This window comes from Lynx rufus, unplaced genomic scaffold, assembly GCF_022079265.1.
Source record: "Lynx rufus isolate CCGP_SWC_20201006 ecotype Redwood Valley unplaced genomic scaffold, mLynRuf1.p SCAF_26, whole genome shotgun sequence".
Taxonomy (NCBI): Eukaryota; Metazoa; Chordata; class Mammalia; order Carnivora; family Felidae; genus Lynx; species Lynx rufus.
Genome location: NW_025814841.1, coordinates 15078583 through 15101577, shown reverse-complemented (window position 1 = coordinate 15101577; position 22995 = coordinate 15078583). Strand labels below are relative to the sequence as shown.

General features: G+C 38.7%; 1 protein-coding gene across 1 annotated transcript in view; it reads left to right on the top strand.

The window, feature by feature from the left end:
- NECAB1 (N-terminal EF-hand calcium binding protein 1) overlaps positions 1 to 22995 on the top strand; it is a 191792-nt gene that overhangs the window by 78291 nt on the left and 90506 nt on the right. The window contains exons 4-5 of the mRNA XM_047088996.1: positions 2393 to 2418; positions 8996 to 9093. Coding sequence (XP_046944952.1) covers positions 2393 to 2418; positions 8996 to 9093 — 124 coding nt within the window. The remainder of the gene's footprint in view (positions 1 to 2392; positions 2419 to 8995; positions 9094 to 22995) is intronic.

Below are 22995 nucleotides of genomic sequence, written 5' to 3'. Positions count from 1 at the left end.
CTGATGATGTCACTCACCTTCTTTAAAATCCTCTATGATTCCAAATTGGCAAGAGAACCAAGAAACCTACTAGGTTATCACAGGAGGCTTTTCATTGTTTGGTCCCATTCTTCATTAATGGCCTATGTTGCAGCCACAGGAACTACTCCTCGCATTTGTGGTTGTTATTGCAAATAGTGTTTCTTCTCACTGGAATGGTCTTCCTTTGTCTGCCTTTTCTACCCCTCTTTAAACTCAAAATTTTATCCTCTGGAGTCACTGCTGACCTTGCAGTCAGCCACTTCCCCCATAGCAGCAATTTAATTGCATTTTAGTTATTTACTCTCTGAGTTTAGCTCTATCCAGTTGCTAGAGACTAGTGACTGGTCATACTCTTTTCAGGATCTGTTGCCACCTGGTTGATTATGACAGAACAATGCGTGGCGTGTAGCGATGAAAGCCCATGGGATAAATGAATGAACAGAAACCTACCCCAAAACTTCCGCAGAAGACTTTACATGTTCTGCCTGGTGGCACATACAGCTTTACAAAGAGATCTGCTTAAGGAAGGAGATGCCCTTTATCCAAGATCAAATACTCAATGTCTGAGGATATAATCCTGAATTTAAAATCACACTACGATTAGCAACGGGACTGGTAAAATGACCCAGTGTCCAGCAACCCTGACTGCTGTGTAGACGATAACTGGATCATGATGGTTATTTACGTTGAACTTTGACCTGTGGCGGTTGTATGAAGTACAAGATTTTCAGTCAATTGGTGCTTGCAGCTGACTCTTAGTAAGTCTTTATAATCTTTAGGAGGTTTACTTTTATTTCAATTTCATTTAAACTCGCTAAAATGAATGGGGTGCCTGCGTGACTCAGTTGGTTACGCATCCAACCGTTGATTTCCGCTCAGGTCATGATCTCACAGGTTCGTGAGTTTGAGCCCCACATCAGGCTCTGTGCTGACAGTGCAGAGCCTGCTTGGGATTCTCTCTCTCCTTCTCTCTCTCTCTCTCTCTCTCTCTCTGCCCCTCCCTCTCTCTCTTTCTCAAAATAAATAAACTTCAAAAAAATTAAAAAAAATTTTTTAATGTTTATTCATTTTTGAGACAGAGAGAGACAGAGCATGAATGGGGAGGGGCAGAGAGAGAGGGAGACACAGAATCAGAAGCAGGCTCCAGGCTCTGAGCCATCAGCCCAGAGCCTGACGCAGGGCTCGAACTCACGAACCGTGAGATGGTGACCTGAGCTGAAGTCGGATGCTCAACCGACTGAGCCACCCAGGCACCCCACTTCAAAAAAATTTTATTTTTTATTTATTTATTTTTTTTTATTTTATAAGAAGCTATTTTATTTTATTTTATTTTTTTTATATGAAGTTTATTGACAAATTGGTTTCCATACAACACCCAGTGCTCATCCCAAAAGGTGCCCTCCTCAATACCCATCACCCACCCGCCCCTCCCTCCCACCCCCCATCAACCCTCAGTTTGTTCTCAGTTTTTAACAGTCTCTTATGCTTTGGCTCTCTCCCACTCTAACGTCCTTTTTCAAAAAAATTTTAAATGAACTTTCTAAAATTAAAATTTTATTAATGTCTCATCTAGTAGTTAATATGAGTTTTCTCCTTTAAGTTACAGTGTAGTGTTGTATTTATTTATTGCCTGATTTTGGACCATTCTTGCATTCCTTTACCAAGCCTTCCTCGGTCAAGACACTATTCTGATAGGAATGTATTATATCTACTAACATTTCATCTGCTGTTCCATAGTTACATTCGTAAAAGGCATCTGTTGTTTACATGTAAATATTAAGCCATGTAACTCTTCATTATGTTTTAGAAATCATTCCAAGAAGACATTGAGTCAAACTTCCCTCAAAGATTGAATTTAGATAATGAAAGTTCTAGTAGTTCTACCAAGTCCGAAATCATGATAGCTAACATTTATTAAGTGCTTATTTTGTGCCACTCTTTTAACTGCTTTGTATTTATTAACCCATTCACATCCTATTGCATTCATATGAAACAGAAGTTATTATCCCCACCTTGTGGTTGAGGAACGGAGACCCAGGGATGCAAAGTACTCAGGATCCCAGGGTGGTAAAGGGTCGAGTCAGGATTTGAACTCAGGCATTCTGGCTCCAGAGCCTCTAATTCTTCACCAGTATGCAGTATTCCCCAGCATGATACTGGGGAAAACACAAACCCCAACAATTATTTGTTCACAGACAGACTCTGATATAATCATTGTTAACATAATTGAGTAAACAACGTCGAATTTACATGAAAAATACCATAACTACATATCCTCTATTATTATTGTGACCTAAATTGGGGAATAACTGTACTTAACTATTTAAAAACTTAAATATTACCAAAGTAACTATTTTTTTTTTCTTTTCAGCAATCTCGACACAGAAGAACTATGTGGTAAGTTGTGTTGGGGGAGGGGGAGGCAGTCAAACTCACTACTTGCTTTAGAATGAAAAAGAACGCCATCTTTTTTTTTTTTTATATGAAATTTATTGACAAATTGGTTTCCATACAACACCCAGTGCTCATCCCAAAAGGTGCCCTCCTCAATACCCATCACCCAAAGAATGCCATCTTATATAAATTTCTATATACCCTAAAATTGATGTCCTAGATTAGGAATTTGGGAATATAAAAGATAATTGAGATCTCAAAGGATTTATCTTAACTGAGTTTTACTCAAGCATGTTTTTCACTGCAGAAAGAGTTGGGACTCAATTTGTTCATGGAGGAGAGTTATTTTGTTTGCATTTGGTACAATTAGTTTCATAGTAGAACACTCTCCACTAGTTTGAATATATTTTTAAATTGATGTTTAATACAACTTCATTATTCTTTTCAAATAGATTGCAAGACTGACCCCCCTTGACATGTAAAAACAACATGTCCCATACCTGCCTAAACAGTTTTGGAGTTTTAAATGTCACTTGCAAAACAAGTTTCAATGGAGAGAGGAATTTCTACAGATTCTTGATTTAATAGCCTCTTCTATTATTTTCTTCATCTTTGTGGTTGGAAACAAAAGTCAAAGGCTAGGACTGTGGGAAGGCAAATATTTCTGAGATTTATCTTTTGTTTTGAGCAAATTGTGGAGCACTGTGAGACTATTCAGTGTGAAACAGCCATTTTTCTCTGAACACTGGAAGGTTTTAAGCTTTATGTTTTAAGATAAATATATAACACCTTGTCCAAGTTTGAGTTTATTGTCTAGGCCTCTTAGAAATAATTTTATAGATGATATTCTTTGAAACTCTTAATTGAAGTCATAAGCACTTCCTGAATATCTTATAATCCTTATAAATTTGAAGTTTACCAAATCATCACATAGTCCATTTTACAATATTCAAGAGTGGTTATCTTCCATTTCATCAAAAATGGTAGAGCAACACCAAGTGAGGATATGCCAAGACAATATATCAGAATACAAACTTTCAAGAAAAGAACTCGGGACAACACAAATATGATAATCACCAACCATGAGCTTTCACATTTTCCAATGGTCTTAAAAAACTCTATTTCCTGTTCCTGTATTGTGTCTATCTTGTATTCCGTGAGAAGAATCCAGCTGAAAAGCAAGCTGTTTATGCAGAAGCAAGGTATCTCGGTACTAAAGCAGTTCATGTTTTGTTAGTTATGAAACACTAGCAGAGAAAAACGGAGGAAATCCTGACATGCTTTTACACATAATCAAACCATGATCTGTCCACACATGGGTATTAAACTGTGCCAAGGAGGCAAAAGGGCCCGTGGGGACCCTGGCCACCAGGCTTTCTAAAGAACAGCAATCAGGATCAAGGTCAAGTTGTGATCCATTCTCATCCATGGGCAGATGGTCGCTGCCAGTGAAGTGGAGAGATGAAGTAGGGAAATGGAGAAGATTATGTCAATAATTTTGTGAGGTTGGGAGACCCATTTCTAGGTAGGTTAGGCCAAAATAAGGATTTCCTCAAATCATCCACTTAATTCTTTTTGTTGTCTATTTAACTTTGCTTAGGTAGGCATGGCTCTTGAGAAAGCAAACTGTTAAAAGGGCTTTTAAGATGAAGACATTTAGTGGCTCTTATTTGCTATGTTGCTTATGTATTGTCATCAAAGAGTATTACATTATCCTCTCAGTGTAATTGTGTATCTTCACTTAATCCGCTACAAAAAAAAAAGTTTAATTTGTCTTCTATAATAATAGAACTCGATTAGAAACCTACTCTTTACTTAGAAAAAGCTTTGGCTATGAATTTCCCCATAGTTAAGGAACTAGTATATGGGGTTTTAATGCAACCAAATTGCTCTGTATTTTTAAACCCAGTGATTGTAGTCCCAATTGTGTGTTATAATCCTCCCCCTCTCTGCTCAAGAATATGCATTTTAATTTCCAGAGTATAGTTTCATGTCTTGTTATTTTGTAAATATAAAGTAAATATTTAAGTTGGATTCTAATCAAAACCAAATGCTTCAGTGCACGCAAGTAAAATCTGTCGACTCACATCCCGAACAAATTTGCCCTGGTGCATGGGAGGGATGACATTTGATTGGCATGAAAAACAGATTTCCTGTGCTCTTTCAGGGAAGCCAGTTAAAAGGTCCAGGTATCTAACAACTTTCATTCTGTTGCTTTTACTTAGTTAACTAAATTATATACCTAGAAATCAAAATATGTTAAAGTATTGCTTTATTTTGGTTATGAAAATAATACTTAACTGGTTTTTAAATTTTAGCAATACAGACTTACATTGGCATGTAAGACAAAATGTCAGCCTCCCCCCTTCCCTCTCTCCCTCCCTCCCACTCTCTCTGTCTCTCTGTCTCTTTCTCTGTCTCTATCTCTCCTTTTGCCTGATAGTGACCTCCACTGCTAGCTGCTTGGAGCATATCCTTCCAGATACTCTTATGCCTGCGTTGACATTGACAAATATACTTTGATAGATAAGTCAACATCCATCACCACACACAGTTCTTGTCTTGTAATGAGAACTTGTAAGATGTATTCGCTTAGCAACTTTCAAATATGTAACACAGTATTACTAACTACAGTTACTGCCTTGTATATTACCCCCCATGACTGACCTTTAAGATCTACATTCTACTTACTTTGCGTTTCATTTGTTCTTTTTCCAATTCCTTGAGGTGCAAAGATTATTATTATTTGAGATCTTTCTTGTTTCTTGATGTAGGTAGCATTTAACTCTATGAACTTCCCTTTTAGAACTGCTTTTGCTGCATCCCATAAGTTTTGGTATGTTGTATTTTCACTGTTATTTGTCTCAAGTTATTTTTTTTGTGTTCTCTTTTAATTTCTTCTTTGATTCATGGTTGTTCAAGAGAGGGTTGTTTAATCTCCACAGATTTGTGAATTTTCCAGTTTTCATCTTGTAATTTCTAGTTTTACATTGTTGTGGTCAGATGAGATGCTTGATATGATTTTAGTCTTCTTAAATTTATTAAGGCTTGTTTTGTGACCTAACATCTAACATCTAATCTATCCTGGGGAATGTTCGTTGTGTACTTGAGAAGAGTTTGTATTCTGTTGCTTTTGGATGGAATGTTCTGTGTGTGTGTGTGTGTGTGTGTGTGTGTGTGTGTGTGTGGTCTATCTGGTCGAATGTGTCATTTAAGGCCATTGTTTCTTTATTGATTTCTCTGTTTGGATGATCTGTCTATTGATATAAGTGGCATATTAAAGTCTCTTACTATGTTGTATTGTCTACTTCTCTCTTTAGATCTGTTAATATATGCCTTCTATATTTATGTGCTCCTGTGTTATGTGCCTGTATATTTACAAATGTAATATCCTTCTGGTGGATTGGCCCTTTATTTTTTCATAATAACCTTCTTTGTCTCTTTTTATAATCTTTGTCTTAAAGTCTGTTTTATCTGATCTAACTATAGCTACTTCAGCTTTCTTTTGGTTTCTAATTGCATGTAAGATCTTTTTCTATCCCTTCGCTTTCAGTCTGTGTCCTTATACCTGAAATAAGTCTCTTGGTGGCAACAAAAGATTTTCAATCCATTCATCCACTCATCTTTTCATTGGAGAATTTAGTCCATTTACATTTAAGCTAAGTAGTTATACATGTATGCTTATTTATGTATCATTGATTGTTTCCTGACTGTTTTGTAGTTCCTCTGTTTCTTTTTCTCTTGCTTTCTTCCTTTGTGACTTGATACTTTTCTGTAGTGGTATATTTCAATTTTTTCTTTGTGTGTGTGTGTGTGTGTGTGTGTGTGTGTGTACCTAGTGTAGGTGGTTACCATGAGGCTTACATAAAACAATTTATAACAGTCTGTTTTAACTTAATAACAACTTAAGTTTGAACATGCTCTAAAGCTCTACATTTTTTGCTCGCTCACCTCCATGAAAATTTTTATGCTTTAGATATCCCAATTTGCATATTTTTATTTTGTGGTTCTAGTAAATTATTGTAATTATCATTTGAATACTTTTGTCTTTTAACCTTCATACTAGCTTTATAATCGATTAACCCACCACCTTTACATTAGATTATTTTGGATTTTACTATATGTTTACAGTTACCAGTGAGATTTACACTTTCATATGTGTTCTCGTTAATAATTAATGAGTACCCTTTCATTTCAGCTTAAAGCAGTCCCTTTCACATTTCTGGTAAGGCTGGTCTAGTGGTGATGAACTCCTTTTGGTTTTGCTGCTCTGGAAAACTGTTTATCTCTCCATTTCTGAAGGACAGTTTTCTGGGTTCTTGGACCATTGTCTGGCACAATGATCATGTGTATAACAGTTATTTGTTGGAATGTTTATTTCCCCTACCTGGTTGTAGGCTCCTTAAATAAGGCACTAAGTAAATGTGTGTTAAGTCCTGGAATGACTATATGAAAGCTCACCATGATGAAGTGGAGATTGGGGATTCTCTCCTTTTATCGGTATTAAATGTCCTGGCTCTTTCGTCTGACTTCCCACTTTGAGTTCATTAGAGCCCCACTTGCCCTGGAACGTGCCCCTTACTAAGTTATAATACAATCTGAGTGACTTTGACCTGCACCTCCTCAAAATAACCCTTACACCTAAGCTCCTATCTGAGCTTAGGTGCTGCAGTTCTCTCTATTCTGAGAGTTATTTTCTTTGTGTCCCAATGTATTGCTTAGGGAGTGATTTTTTTTTCCCCCTAACTGCTTTGATAATTGAGATGAATGAGTGGATGAATAAAAGAAGGAAGGCACGAAGGCTAAAGAGGTATCAGCTCAGAAACCTTCCCATGTGTTTTATCAGCATGTGCCTTCATAAATCTAATTTCACAGTGGAAAAGACCATTTATATTCTCTCCAGGGACCTTCATCAGTTAAGCCAGATATATTGTTCATGAAAATATTTTAGGTGTTCCTTCTTGTTTTGTTTTTCTTAAACCTGATTTTTAAGCACCACATCCTATTTTCCACTTAATCTATTTCTGCATGCTTACATTTAAGATCCCCATTACAATCTTTTTTGAGTCTTTGTATATAAATAAGTAAAAATATGCTAACAGCTTTACTTTTTTCCATTTTTCTTTACACGTTTTCCTTGTTGCAACTTAGTGTGGATTCTGTTCTGATAATAATTTTTTTTAAATTGATTTTCTGTAGCCACATTAATTGCTTGCTACTTCATAAACGGTTTTATTCATTGATTGCAAATAATGGCGTGGACAAGGTCAGACACATTGGTCACCACTCAGAGAAAATCAGTATCCTAGCCAAGAATTAAAATGTTACCGTCAAGCAGGTATTTAAGGAGTATCTGCTTCCTTATTTATCTTCCAACTAATCCCTTCCTGAACAAACCTTTCTATGAGATGATATACACCACGCATTTTTTAAGAACTACATCATCAGGAATGCATTTTCTTTTTGTCAAAAACATCCTGTGTGTTTTTAATCCATGTGTACACAAACCATAGTTTGACAGCCATAATCTAGAATTGATTTATTGCTCACCTGTGTTTATTTTTCTTCTCAGATGACTTCTGCACACTTACTAATAAATCATTCAGTGGTACTCCCAATTTGTTATTAATATCAGTGTCAACAAATAATTCCATCTGGAGTATGAAATAAAGTTTCCATAAGACATGCTGAAATTTATCTCAGTGATTTCAAATAGCTTTATATGGATTATGCTTGTCATTCTATTTGATTCCACAAATAGTTATGGCACACTAAGGAGAGGCAATAATAAACTACAGCTCATCCAATGATGAGTTCACAGGAATGGTGAGGGCTAATGCTTTTCTAGTGACTGAAAGTTCTAGGTCTTTTCAGCGTATGACTTTCTATGCGGTTTGGTCAAGCTAGATCTCTCATTTCAGAAATATATAGATCTCTGTAAGTAAAGATGAGGTTTTGCATGTATCTCTCCTCTATTTCACCTTGTTTGGGAACCGTCTATATTCCATACTCTTAATTGTAACACCCAATGTATTATTTATTTCTGCCTACTGAAAATGTGGTAAATACACCTTTTGCTCTGCCCAAATCGTGGAAAAAATAAATTATGACAGGAGTAGTACATGAGAGATACCAAGGGGGCCATCTTCGTGTTTTGTAGCCTTATTAATTCTTAGCCATGAGGAGAGCTTACCTTCCTTAAATGTTTCCCAGGAGAGATGATAAAATGTCATGTATTTTTTTTTTCTGAAACTACTATCTTAATGATTACTATAGTAATGTAATAATATGCTGTTGAGAATAGTTTTTATTGTGATAGTCTTGCCCATAGATCCAGATTCATTTTTTTCCCTATTGTAGGAAAAAGCATTTCTTCAAGGATAATTGTAACTGTTTAGGGTTTTTTTTTTTTTTTGAAATGAATATATTGACACCTTAGTCTCTTTTGAAAACCTTCCAGTTTTCAGTTATAACATGCAATTTGTTTTGCTCATTTATGGAATTAATCATCAGTTGATTTTGCTGTTCTTTAGGATACCTAAATGCAAACATTAACTTTTTTCAATATTCTTCCTTTTAGAATATTTTTCTCAGCACTTGGGTGAATATGAGAATGTACTAGCAGCACTTGAAGACCTCAATCTTTCCATCCTGAAGGCCATGGGCAAAACAAAAAAAGTAAGGAAATGTTGGTGCTTATTTTCTATAAAATCTCTTCTTTGAAAACATTTTCTTGGAAAATCACACCTGTTCCCTAATGTACCATAAAAGTGTATATTGATTTTTACCACCTACAACTTATTTTCTCGATATGAAATTACCTATTGTAGTCATTCCAAAACATGAGGTGCCAGATACTGTGCTTTTTGCTGAGGATGCAAGGATACAAAGAGCTGTGCAAGCAGCTCTTACTCTGGTAAGGAGACGAGTGTGTGAACAAGCCATCGTTAGCACAACAGAGGGCAGCACGAGATGGGACATGTGGTTCATGCTGGAGGCAATGACACCTGTGCAATTGCAGATGAAGTTATAGCTAGGGAAAGGAGAAAGAGACACATGGAACAGCATGTACAAAGTCCCTGTGTTGGAAGCGGCATGGAGCAGGCACAGGGCATTCAAGGAAATTAAGATGGTCGGTAAGATTAAAGTCTAGAAAACTCAAGAGTGGCATGATTTGAGATGAAACTGGTTTAGCAGAGAGGGGCCGTAGCTTTCATGATTTTGTTGGTGAACCTAAGGATGTAGACCTGCCTCCTAGATGTAAATAAATCAACCACATTTTAAGCAGAGATGTGGAAACTCATGCAGTCTTTTGAAAAGCCCATATAAGAATCAGCTTGGGATTAGGGTGGAGAATGTGGGGAACAGAATCAGGAAGATGAATGAGGAGGCTAGTTCACTAACCCAGGCGAGAGATGTTGGTAGTTTAAAGTTATTGGCAGACAATATGGTGAAAGGGAAAATAATTGTACATATATTTGAGATCCTATCAATAAAACTTGGAGGAGGATAGAATATGGGGAATGGGAGAAGGATATGTCCAGCGTGAATCCTAGTTTTTCGCTCGTGTGTCTGGTGGTGGCACTACATAGACTGCTGAAAGAAGACCAGGTTTGAGGAAGTAAGCTCGTGAGTTGTATTTTAGACCTGTTGAATCTAAGCTCCCTTTGAACATCTAAGGAAATTCAAGTAAACCATCGGATACAGAGATCTGTATCTGACAGGTGAAGTTTAGACTGGACATATGTTTGTGAATTGTCAACATTTGCGCAAAGAACTTGAATGACATCATGTGGGGAGAGAATATACAGTAAAACAAGGAGAGGACCTAACACTGACCTTTAAGGAACTGCAACTTTTGTGGGTGGGTGGAGGAGAATGAGTTGGGATGAGAAGGAGTGGGCACAAAGAGGAGAGGGAATCTGGGAGACTGTGGCGTCCAGAAGTTGGGGAGGGTATTCCAGTGAAGTACAGACTGGTCGATAGTGTTGACTGCTATGGAGGGGGCAAGAGATGAGAATTACATTTCCTGTTGTTGGTAAATTAAAAAAGATATTCTGGCATGTGAGGTGCATAACAAGAAATGAGAATGTTTTTTTAATGTTTATTTATTTATTTATTCATTCATTCATTCATTCATTCATTTATAAAATTTATTGTGAAATTGGTTTCCATACAACACCCAGTGCTCATCCCAACAGGTGCCCTCCTCAATACCCATCACCCACCCTCTCCTCCCCTCACCCCCCATTAGCCCTCAGTTTGTTCTCAGTTTTTAAGAGTCTCTTATGTTTTGGCTCTCTCCCACTCTAACCTCTTTTTTTTTTCTTTTTTCCTTCCCCTCCCCCATGGGTTTCTGTTAAGTTTCTCAGGATCCACATAAGAGTGAAAACCTATGGTATCTGTCTTTCTCTGTATGGCTTATTTCACTAGCATCACACTTTCCAGTTCCATCCACATTGCTACAAAGGGCCATATTTCATTCTTTCTCATTGCCACGTAGTACTCCATTGCGTATATAAACCACAATTTCTTTATCCATTCATCAGTTGATGGACATTTAGGCTCTTTCCATAATTTGGCTATTGTTGAGAGTGCTGCTATAAGCATTGGGGTACAAGTACCCCTATGCATCAGCACTCCTGTATCTCTTGGGTAAATTCCTAGCAGTGCTACTGCTGGGTCATAGGGTAGGTCTATTTTTAATTTTCTGAGGAACCTCCACACTGTTTTCCAGAGTGGCTGCACCAATTTGCATTCCCACCAACAGTGCAAGAGGGTTCCCGTTTCCCCATATCCTCTCCAGCATCTATAGTCTCCTGATTTGTTCATTTTAGCCACTCTGACTAGCATGAGGTGATATCTGAGTGTGGTTTTGATTTGTACTTCCCTGATGAGGAGTGACGTTGAGCATCTTTTCATGTGCCTGTTGGCCATCTGGATGTCTTCTTTAGAGAAGTGTCTGTTCATGTTTTCTGCCCATTTCTTCACTGGATTATTTGTTTTTTGGGTGTGGAGTTTGGTGAGCTCTTTATAGATTTTGGATACTAGCCCTTTGTCCGATATGTCATTTGCAAATATCTTTTCCCATTCCGTTGGTTGCCTTTTAGTTTTGTTGGTTGTTTCTTTGCTGTACAGAAGCTTTTTATCTTCATGAGGTCCCAGTAGTTCATTTTTGCCTTTAATTCCCTTGCCTTTGGGGATGTGTCAAGTAAGAAATTGCTACGACTAAGGTCAGAGAGGTCTTTTCCTGCTTTCTCCTCTAGGGTTTTGATGGTTTCCTGTCTCACATTCAGGTCCTTTATCCATTTTGAGTTTATTTTTGTGAATGGTGTGAGAAAGTGGTCTAGTTTCAACTTTCTGCATGTTGCTGTCCTGTTCTCCCAGCACCATTTGTTAAAGAGACTGTCTTTTTTCCATTGGATGTTCTTTCCTGCTTTGTCAAAGATTAGTTGGCCATATGTTTGTGGGTCTAGTTCTGGGGTATCTATTCCATTGGTTTATGTGTCTGTTTTTGTGCCAATACCATTCTGTCTTGATGATTACAACTTTGTAGTAGAGGCTAAAGTCTGGGATTGTGATGCCTCCTGCTTTGGTCTTCTTCAAAATTACTTTGGCTATTCAGGGCCTTTTGTGGTTCCATACGAATTTTAGGATTGCTTGTTCTAGCTTCGAGAAGAATGCTGGTACAATTTTGATTGGGATTGCAATGAATGTGTAGATAGCTTTGGGTAGTATTAACATTTTGACAATATTTATTCTTCCAATCTATGAGCAGGGAATGTCTTTCCATTTCTTTATATCTTCTTCAATTTCCTTCATAAGCTTTCTATAGTTTTCAGCATACAGATCTTTTACATCTTTGGTTAGATTTAACCCTAGATATTTTATGCTTCTTGGTGCAATTGTGAATGGGATCTGTTTCTTTATTTGTCTTTCTATTGCTTCATTATTAGTGTATAAGAATGCAACTGATTTCTGTACATTGATTTTGTATCCTGCAGCTTTGCTGAATTCATGTATCAGTTCTAGCAGACTTTTGGTGGAGTCTATCGGATTTTCCATGTATATCATGTCATCTGCAAAAAGTGAAAGCTTGACTTCATCTTTGCCAATTTGATGCCTTTGATTTCCTTTTGTTGTCTGATTGCTGATGCTAGAACTTCCAACACTATGTTAAACAAGAGCGGTGAGAGTGGGCATCCCTGTCGTGTTCCTGATCTCAGGGAAAAAGCTCTCAGTTTTTCCCCATTGAGGATGATGTTAGCTGTGGGCTTTTCATAAATGGCTTTTATGATCTTTAAGTATGTTCCTTCTATCCCGATTTTCTCGAGGGTTTTTATTAAGAAAGGGTGCTGAATTTTGTCAAAGGCCTTTTCTGCATCGATTGACAGGATCATATGGTTCTTATCTTTTCTTTTATTAATGTGATGTATCACATTGATTTGCGAATGTTGAACCAGCCCTGCATCCCAGGAATGAATCCCACTTGATCATGGTGAATAATTCTTTTTATATGCTGTTGAATTCGATTTGCTAGTATCTTATTGAGAATTTTTGCATCCATATTCATCAGGGACATTGGCCTGTAGTTCTCTGTTTTTACTGGGTCTCTGTCTGGTTTAGGAATCAAAGTAATGCTGGCTTTATAGAATGAGTCTGGAAGTTTTCCTTCCCTTTCTATTTTTTGGAATAGCTTGAGAAGGATAGGTATTATCTCTGCTTTAAACGTCTGGTAGAACTCCCCTGGGAAGCCATCTGGTCCTGGACTCTTATTTGTTGGGAGATTTTTGATAACTGATTCAATTTCTTCACTGGTTATGGGCCTGTTCAAGCTTTCTATTTCCTCCTGATTGAGTTTTGGAAGTGTGTGGGTGTTTAGGAATTTGTCCATTTCTTCCAGGTTGTCCAGTTTGTTGGCATATAATTTTTCATAGTATTCCCTGATAATTCTTTGTATCTCTGAGGGATTGGTTGTAATAATTCCATTTTCATTCATGATTTTATCTATTTGGGTCACTCCCTTTTCTTTTTGAGAAGCCTGGCTAGAGGTTTATTTTGTGAATTTTTTCAAAAAACTAACTCTTGGTTTCATTGATCTGCTCTACAGTTTTGTTTTTTTTTTTTAGATTCTATATTGTTTATTTCTGCTCTGATCTTTATTATTTCTCTTCTTCTGCTGGGTTTAGGCTGCCTTTGCTGTTCTGCTTCTATTTCCTTTAGGTGTGCTGTTAGATTTTGTATTTGGGATTTTCCTTGTTTCTTGAGATAGGCCTGGATTGCAATGTATTTTCCTCTCAGGACTGCTTTCTCTGCATCCCAAAGTGTTTGGATTGTTGTATTTTCATTTTCGTTTGTTTCTATATATTTTTTAATTTCTTCTCTAATTGCCTGGTTGGCCCATTCATTCTTTAGTAGGGTGTTCTTTAACCTCCATGCTTTTGGAGGTTTTCCAGACTTTTTCCTGTGGTTGATTTCAAGCTTCATAGCATTGTGGTCTGAAAGTATGCATGGTATGATCTCAATTCTTGTATACTTATGAAGGGCTGTTTTGTGACCCAGTATGTGATCTATCTTGGAGAAGGTTCCATGTGCACTAGAGAAAAAAGTATATTCTGTTGCTTTGGGATGCAGAGTTCTAAATATGTCTGTCAAGTCCATCTGATCCAATGTATCATTCAGGGCCCTTGTTTCTTTATTGACTGTGTGTCTAGATGATCTATCCATTTCTGTAAGTGGAGTGTTAAAGTCCCCTGCAATTACCACATTCTTATCAATAAGGTTGCTTATGTTTGTGAGTGATTGTTTTATATATTTGGGGGCTCCCGTATTCGGCACATAGACATTTATAATTGTTAGCTCTTCCTCATGGATAGACCCTGTAATTACTATATAATGCCCTTCTTCATCTCTTGTTGCAGCCGTTAATTTAAAGTCTAGTTTGTCTGATAAAAGTATGGCTACTCCAGCTTTCTTTTGACTTCCAGTAGCATGATAGATAGTTCTCCATCCCCTCACTTTCAATCTGAAGGTGTCCTCAGGTCTAAAATGAGTCTCTTGTAGACAGCAAATAGATGGGTCTTGTTTTTTAATCCATTCTGATACCCTATGTCTTTTGGTTGGCGCATTCAGTCCATTTACATTCAGTGTTATTATAGAAAGATATGGGTTTAGAGTCATTGTGATGTCTGTATGTTTTATGCTTGTAGCGATGTCTCTGGTACTTTGTCTCACAGGATCCCCCTTAGGATCTCTTGTAGGGCTGGTTTAGTGGTGACTAATTCCTTCAGTTTTTGTTTGTTTGGGAAGACCTTTATCTCTCCTTCTATTCTAAATGACAGACTTGCTGGATAAAGGATTCTTGGCTGCATATTTTTTCCGTTCATCATGTTGAAGATCTCCTGCCATTCCTTTCTGGCCTGCCAAGTTTCAGTAGAGAGATCCATCATGAGTTTTATAGTTCTCCCTTTATATGTTAGAACACGTTTATCCCTAGCTGCTTTCAGAATTTTCTCTTTATCCTTGTATTTTGCCAGTTTGACTATGATATATCGTGCAGAAGATCGATTCAAGTTACGTCTGAAGGGAGTTCTCTGTGCCTCTTGGATTTCAATGCCTTTTTCCTTCCCCAGATCCAGGAAGTTCTCAGCTATTATTTCTTCAAGTACACCTTCAGCACCTTTCCCTCTCTCTTCCTCCTTTGGAATACCAATTATGCGTATATTATTTCTCTTTAGTGCATCACTTAGTTCTCTAATTTTCCCCTCATACTCCTGGATTTTTTTATCTCTCTTTTTCTCAGCTTCTTCCTTTCCCATAATTTTATCTTCTAGTTCACCTATTCTCTCCTCTGCCTCTTCAATCTGAGCCGTAGTTGTCTCCATTTTATTTTGCAGTTCATTGACAGCATTTTTTTTAGCTCCTCCTGGCTGTTCCTTAGTCCCTTGATCTCTGTAGCAATAGATTCTCTGCTGTCCTCTATACTGTTTTCAAGCCCAGCGATTAATTTTATGACTATTATTCTAAATTCACTTTCTGTTATATTGTTTAAATCATTTTTGATCAGTTCGTTAGCTGTTGTTATTTCCTGGACATTTTTCTGAGGGGAATTCTTCCGTTTCTTCATTTTGGATAGTCCCTGGAGCGGTGCAGGACTGCGGGGCACTTCCCCTGTGCTGTCTTGAATAACTTGCGTTGGTGGGCGGGGCCGCAGTCAGATCTGATATCTGCCCCCAGCCCACCGCTGGGGCCACAGTCAGACTGGTGTGTACCTTCTCTTCCCTTCTCCTAAGAGCAGGATTCACTGTGGGGTGGCATGGCCCGTCTGGACTACTTGCACACTGCCAGGCTTGTGGTGCTGGGGATCTGGCGTATTAGCCGGGGTGGTTCGGCAAGGTGCACAGACAGGGGTGGGAGGGGCAGGCTCAGCTTGCTTTTCCTTCGGAGATCCGCTTCAGGAGGGCCCCTGCTGCACCGGGAGGGAGTCAGACCCCCCCGGAGGGATGGATCCGCAGAAGCACAGCGTTGGGTGTTTGCGCGGTGCAAGCAAGTTCCCTGGCAGGAACTGGTTCCCTTTGGGATTTTTGCTGGGGGATGGGCGAGGCAGATGGCGCTGGTGAGCACCTTTGTTCCCCGCCAAACTGCGCTCTGTCGTCTGGGGCTCAACAACTCTCCCTCCCCTTGTCCTCCAGCCCTCCCGTTCTCCGAGCAGAGCTGTTAGCTTATAACCTTCCAGATGTCAAGTCCTGCTTGCTGTCGGAACACACTCCATCCGGCCCCTCCGCTTTTGCCAGCCAGACTCGGGGGTTCTGCTTGGCCGGCGGGCCGCTCCTCCGCCCCGGCTCCCTCCCGCCAGTCCGTGCAGTGTGCACCGCCTCTCTGCCCTTCCTACCCTCTTCCGTGGGCCTCTCGTCTACACTTGGCTCCGGAGAATCCATTTTGCTAGTCTTCTGGCGGTTTTCTGGGTTATTTAGGCAGGTGTGGGTGGAATCCAAGTGATCAGCAGGATGCGGTGAGCCCAGCGTCCTCCTACGCCGCCATCTTCCTGACCAATCCCTCGAAATGAGAATGTTTAAAGCTAACGCGGAATTTTTGGAGAAAGCCAGTAGATTTATATGTATGTCCTTGAACTCCACTTGTTCCCGAAGCCCCCAAAGAAAACTAAAATGAGATTTTTTTAAGGGGGAAGTTTGTAGTAACAAAAGTTGGAAACTGAAAAGCAGATGAGCAAGTGGCTGCTGGCAGCCGACCTGAGACATTTGGTGGCTTGACTTGTAGTGGGAAAGCAGAAAGGCACGGGGATCTAGTGGCACTCATTGGCACTGGAAATGGCAGGGAATGGTGGGGCTAAAGCAGAGTGACCTGGTGGAAATCTGTGATTCCCCGCTCTTCTCTATGGAGCTGGGCAACTGCCTTTTGATCCACCCAGGTAGAAAACCTAGACTTGTTCTCTTTAAGGGTTCAAGGGGAGGATCTCTGCCTTGTCTCCATAGTTGGAGGATTAAGTAGAAACTTACATTCTAAATGAAAGGACCTCCAGCTTTCTTCCTTCATTTAACTCCCAGAGGGTTGGCATCCTGCAGGCAGACCTAAGAGGTTGTCTCTGAGAAAGCCAACTAGTACGATAGGAAGCACCTAAAGTCTCTCGCATGGTAGATAGAGCTCAACCTCATCTCCCTCTTCTCCCCTTAAATCCTAAAGGCTTGTCCGCAACCCATCATTAAAGATGTACAGTCAGCCACGTATCCCCAAATTTCTTACGGGAGAGGCAGAGATCAAGACAAACCAAAAAGGAGGGAGGGAGGGAGGAATGAATGAACAAAGCAATACAAGGGACTGACTATGCAGGAAGATGAAAACTCCCAGTCTCCTCAGCCCCCTCAGAAGGAGAAGAGAAGATATTGCTTCCGTGAATCAAAAGCTGTTTGAAATTAGAATAAGAGCACAAATAAAGACTTCCAGAATTCTGGAAAATAAAGTTTAGAAAGTGTTCCAAAAAGTAAAGCAAAAAAGAAAGTGTAAGAAAATTGGAGCATCAGCCTAAGATGTCCTATAATCCAAATAACAAATTCTAGAAAGAGGAAACAAATGGAATCTGAATACGTTTTCCTTTGATCTGTTAAGGAGTATTTGGAAACTGTAAGATTTTACTCCTTGGGACCTTCCCTCCAGAAATGGTAATTGTTTAAAATCTCTGCTTGGTGTGGCCGACTTCTCTCCTTGTTCGTTAGGCCTCACCTTTAATACCATGTCCTCAGGCAAATCTTCTCTGAGCACCTTATGTAAAAGAGTATCTCTGAGTATCTCCTGTCCTTCTCTGGCAATAATCAGAATGAGTAACTATGTATTTTATTTTTGTTTTTTAATGTTTATTTACTTAGAGAGAAAGGGTGGGGTAGGGCCAGAGAGAGAGAGGGAGAGAGAGAGAATCCCAAGCAGGTTCCAGCTGTCTGCACAGAGCCCAATGTGGGGCTCTGTCTCATGAACTGTGAGATCATGACCTGAGCCAAAATCAAGAGTCAGACATTTAACCACCTGAGCCACCCAGGCACCCCTGTATTTTGTTTTGGTTTTTTATGTTTATTTATCTGAAAGAGAGAGAGAGAGAGAGGGCTTGAGTGGCGAGAATGCTTGAGAGGGAGACACAGAATCTGAACCAGGCTCCAAGCTCTGAGCTGTCAGCACAGAGCCTGATGTGGGGCTCAACCTCATGAACCAAGGGATCTGAAGTTGGACACTTAACCGACTGAGCCACCCAGGCACTTCTGTATTTTGTTTAGATTTTTGTTGTTTGTAAGGAGGGACAAGGACAGTGTCTCTTTTGAATATCCAGAGCCTGACACAGAGCCTGACAAAATGTAGTCAGTAAAACTTTGCTGATTGCTTAAATAAAGTGACTTAAATTGATACTCATTCTGCTCTAAAATCGAAGTAATTTTGCTCCTGAAAGAAAAATTGCTCCTAAGTCCATCTAAGAAGTATTCAGATATCCTTTAATAGGAAGAAAAATCAAGCACATAATTTTTATTTTCTCACACATTATATTAAAATCATGTTCTTTGTATTAATACAGTGAGGCTTTGTGGGATTTAAATGAAGATCAACCTGTTCTATTTTGGTCTCTTCGGTACAAAGCCTATTTCTTAGCACAGACTCTTGAAAATGCATTTAATCTGTATAATCATGTTGCTTAATCAAGGACAAAAAAGATTTTTTTAAATGATCCAAAATAAAATTAGGAAAGGTTCTTCATGTGATAGCTCAAAAATGAGTGAAATGCAGGAGTTTGACAGTTTTTTCAAGCCACTGTTGCACTGACATCTTCTCCATGCTGTCTAGCACAATGAACCCTTCTGAGTGAGAAATTCAGCATTTCTTTTTGAGAATCTCTCTATATTTTTACCCAGATGAAAAGTCCTGTCTCAGTAGGGAGGGCTGACTGTTCTAGGCTTTTATGAAAAGTGAAATGCAAGCCATTTGTGAGTGTATCTGTCTGCTGTGTCAGAGAATGGATAAAATGGATTCCAGCTGCTTAACTTAAACCCCAGGAGGTGACTCGGGACAGATACAGTCTGTCACTGTTATTTCCCCTTTCCTCTTCCCTTAACCCAAGCCTTTCTATATAGGTCCTCAAGGGTTACCTGGATTATTTTTTCAGAATAAACACCATAGGTCAAATTCCAAATGGTTATTTGGAAGCCTTGAAAGTAGGTAAAAGCAGAACTCCCTGTCTGGCTTTGGGATTTCACAAAAAAATAGTGGGTTTGTCTATTCATTTTTCTTTCTACAGTGGGGTGATAAGCTAACCTACATCATTAGTATGTGGTGTGCTTGGAATCTCAAAGAAAATGTAGAATTCTGATGCGGAAGTTAAAATTCATCTTGTGCTATTTATATAAACATAAATGGAATTCCAGATTCCCTTAAGCCTTACTGGTAAGACTTCAAAAGGAAATGATCATAAGCTAAAGTGAAAAATGATGTTCTTAAAAGAGTTACTTAGGGTGTGAATAATTACTTCACCTTGATGAGTGAAACTGGGAAAATGTCCAAAATTAAAATGTATACAAAGTTTGTAGTTTTCACCTGGAAGCTGTTTTCAAACAAGTGCATTCTACAATACATCTTCAATTATTTTAAGGAACAATATAGATGAGTCCTAGCATCATTGGGTTTCAGTCATTCCCTTCTTAAATCTGTTTTTGGGGTCTGTAGACTTCTTCATTTCAACCCTCTCATCTCTTCTCTAACCCTGTTTCCTTATATTTAGCAACTGGGCTCCCTGGGCTCCATATTCTTTTCACTTGTTAAAAATCACAATTTTGGGGGATGCCTGGGTGGCTCAGTTGGTTAAGCGTCTGACTCTTGGTTTCCACTCAGGTCATGATCTCACAGTTGGTGGGTTCAAGCCCTGCATCGAGCTCTGCACTGACAATGGGGAGCCTGCTTGGGATTCTCTCTCCCTCTCTTTCTCTCTGCCCCTCCCCCACTCACACTGTCTCTGTCTCTCTTTTAAAAATGTGGAAACTGAGTCACAAAGTGGTTAGTTGATTTATTAATATCATAAAGTCAGATTTAAGCCAAATTCTCATTTGAAAATTTTTATTTAAGGTTTATGTGGTCCCATATGGAATATGCTGCAAATAAACAATTCTAAGTTGTATCATGGCACATTGGTGCCATGGTGTTAGACCAGTTTGGTCTTTGAAATGATTGAGCTCTTCAAAGTTTAGTTGTTGATCAGCAAAGTCTGGAGACTTCTAGCTTCCCTGGTTGTTTTCAGCTTTGTTTTAAGCAAATGAACACATAGGTTTCCAGAGCTTTGTGTAATATGTGAAGAACATTTGAAAGAAATTAAGGACAGGAGCAGATAACTAAATGCTGAGATGCCAATTTAATGCTAAAATAATATAAATGGTGTATAAGCAAAGTTCTGGGCAAAGAAGTTCATACTTTTTAATATACATGGTCTATTGCCAGAGGGATAGATGGAACATTAACTAGAAAACAAAGGAAGTTACCTGTCATGTCAGAGAAGAAATATTTAGCTTTTTACTTGGAGAGTGAAATATATCCAAAAGAAAGGCTAATATACCAGGGATCAATAAGCAGAAATCTCTGTGGCCTTCTGAGCTCTGGGTAGATTTATACAGGATCTGAAAATATCCAAATAGAAGCCCACCTGATTTTTTTTTTCCCAAATAGCTAACTATTCCAGCACTATTTCTCCATTTTTTATCCATTCACTAAAATGCCCTGGTTACCGTTTGTCAAATACTTCTACTTGGATCTGTGCCCAAGCTCACTGTCCTGTTCCACTTGTAAAGCTATATTATCTAGTATTGTTAAGATGTTGTCTTAATTTTTGAATACTTGGGTATATTTGAAAATGTGAAAATGCAAATCTACCCTTACTATTCTTCTTTTCCAAAGAGTTATTTTTTTCTGTCTTGCCATTTTCATGTAAGTTTTCATTGTTTTCCAGTTTTAAGCAAAAATTCCATGGGAATTTTTATGGATTTACATTACATTTGTAACTTGAAGAGAACTTTTATCTTGGTAATATGCTTTCCCATGCAGCTGCATACATCCTTCTCCATTCATCCACGCTTCCTTTTGGGTCTCATGAAGTTTTTTATGATACTTCATATAGTTTCAAAACACATCTGGTTAAATCAATTCACAGATGTTTTGTATTTCTGTTGCTTTTCTAATTGGCCTGCCTCTTCATATTCCTAACTTCATATTGGTGGTATATTGAAACATGACTTTTTTTTGTATATAAATTTGGTAACTAGGTTAGCTACCATATTGAGTAGCTTCTCTGTGAAATGTCATTTATCTTCCATTGCTGATATGATGAGTTTGAACATTGAGACCCATGCTCACTTATGGGAAGAACCAAGCCATCGTCTCTGTCTCCCGCCAAATCCAACTAGTCTCCACTTTGTCTTTAGCTTTCTGACTCACCTTCTCCCATTTCTCTGATCTGAACTTTGGGGCCATACCTTATGCCTGTTGGTGTTATGCAAGATTTCAGATTCTTCTTCAGAGCTGCAAGGCTGTAGGAAATTACGACTCTGCACTTAAAATCTTATATCCTAGAGGAACAAGATAATTTTCCATAATACCAAATAAAGCTTTTAAAACTTCAGGGGCGCCTAGGTGGCTCAGTCAGTTAAGCGTCTGACTTCAGCTCAGGTCATGACCTCATGGTTCATGAGGTTGAGTCCCACATCAGGCTCTGTGCTGACCACTTAGAGCCTGGAGCCTGCTTCCGATTCTGTTTCTCCTTTTCTCTCTGCCTCTCCCCTGCTCGCGCTCTTTCTCTCTCCCAAATAAATAAACGTTAAAAAAAAATTAAAAACCTTGTCACAAAATACCACAAATACAAACTTGTAAAACATTAACAGATTCTCTATTTTATCAGAAGAGGAAAAAATGAATAATAAAACAGTGAATAAAATGTATTTAATTGCTGGTACACCAGGCTGTGAATAAACTTGACATTCACAAATGAGCGCTCAGTGTTAAGTTAGCAATCAGATAAAACTCAGGGAAGAGGTAAGACTGAAGCGAGTGTCAGAGAAGGGGCAGGATTTTAAGAGAGAAGAGAGAAGGAAGATAAAAGAGCCTGCAGGTATCGGCCCCCCTTTGACCTTTCAAGCGGGTAGTTGGGGACTGGTTCTGCTAGAGGCCCTCATTCATTTCTAGAAGAGGCTGTTGTTTCTCAGTGGTCAGGATCAGGTCATGCTGACTGCAGTTTGTCACATTTCACCTTATTTACTGTTTCTTGAATGAGTGTATAAAAACTAAGCAATGGTCTTGCAAGTAATCTTGAGAGGACTTAAAAAAATTCAAAGTCTTAGACATGTGTCAGAGGCCCCAGGTAAACCTCCAGTGTACCCCTAAATCCACAGGGATCCCTGTAACCACTTTTTTCTTCATGATCACTTTGTTTTCAGACAATCTTCCCAATCCTCCCAGCCCTGCACCCCTTTTCCCACCCCAACAAGAAATAAGATCTAATGAGAAATTATTGTATCATGTGTCATGTACGTATGGTTTTGAATAGCTCGCTATTTTCCTCATGGAAATCTTTTTAAATTTATCTTTCTTAAATCGCTGGCTGGAACACTTAATTTCTTGACAGAAATGCAGAGTTAATTATCTGCTTAATGAAGTTAAAAGTCCAAAATACACTCCTTTATTTAAACAGAAAAGCTGGCTTACTTTGCCTAAAGATACAGGTCTGAGCTACAGTTGTCTTCATGAAGTTATAGCCCCATTTCTGAAGAATTGATCTTTGACATGTTCAAAGATAAGGGAAAGAGAAGTTAATGCAGACATATCTAGGGGGATACACAGCACAGCATGGGATTCTTCTGTCATGAGAATCACATTTGAAAAGACTCATTTCTTTTGCCTGAAGTGGAAAAACGCAGAGGGAGAGATTAAAAATTGGTCTGTGTTGTATTTCTGGATATGACAAGCATCAGTTATTATCATGTCATTGTTCTTTCTCTTTGTTTGCTGTTGCAAAACAAATACTAAATGTTACTTGAGGATTATTTATTTTTT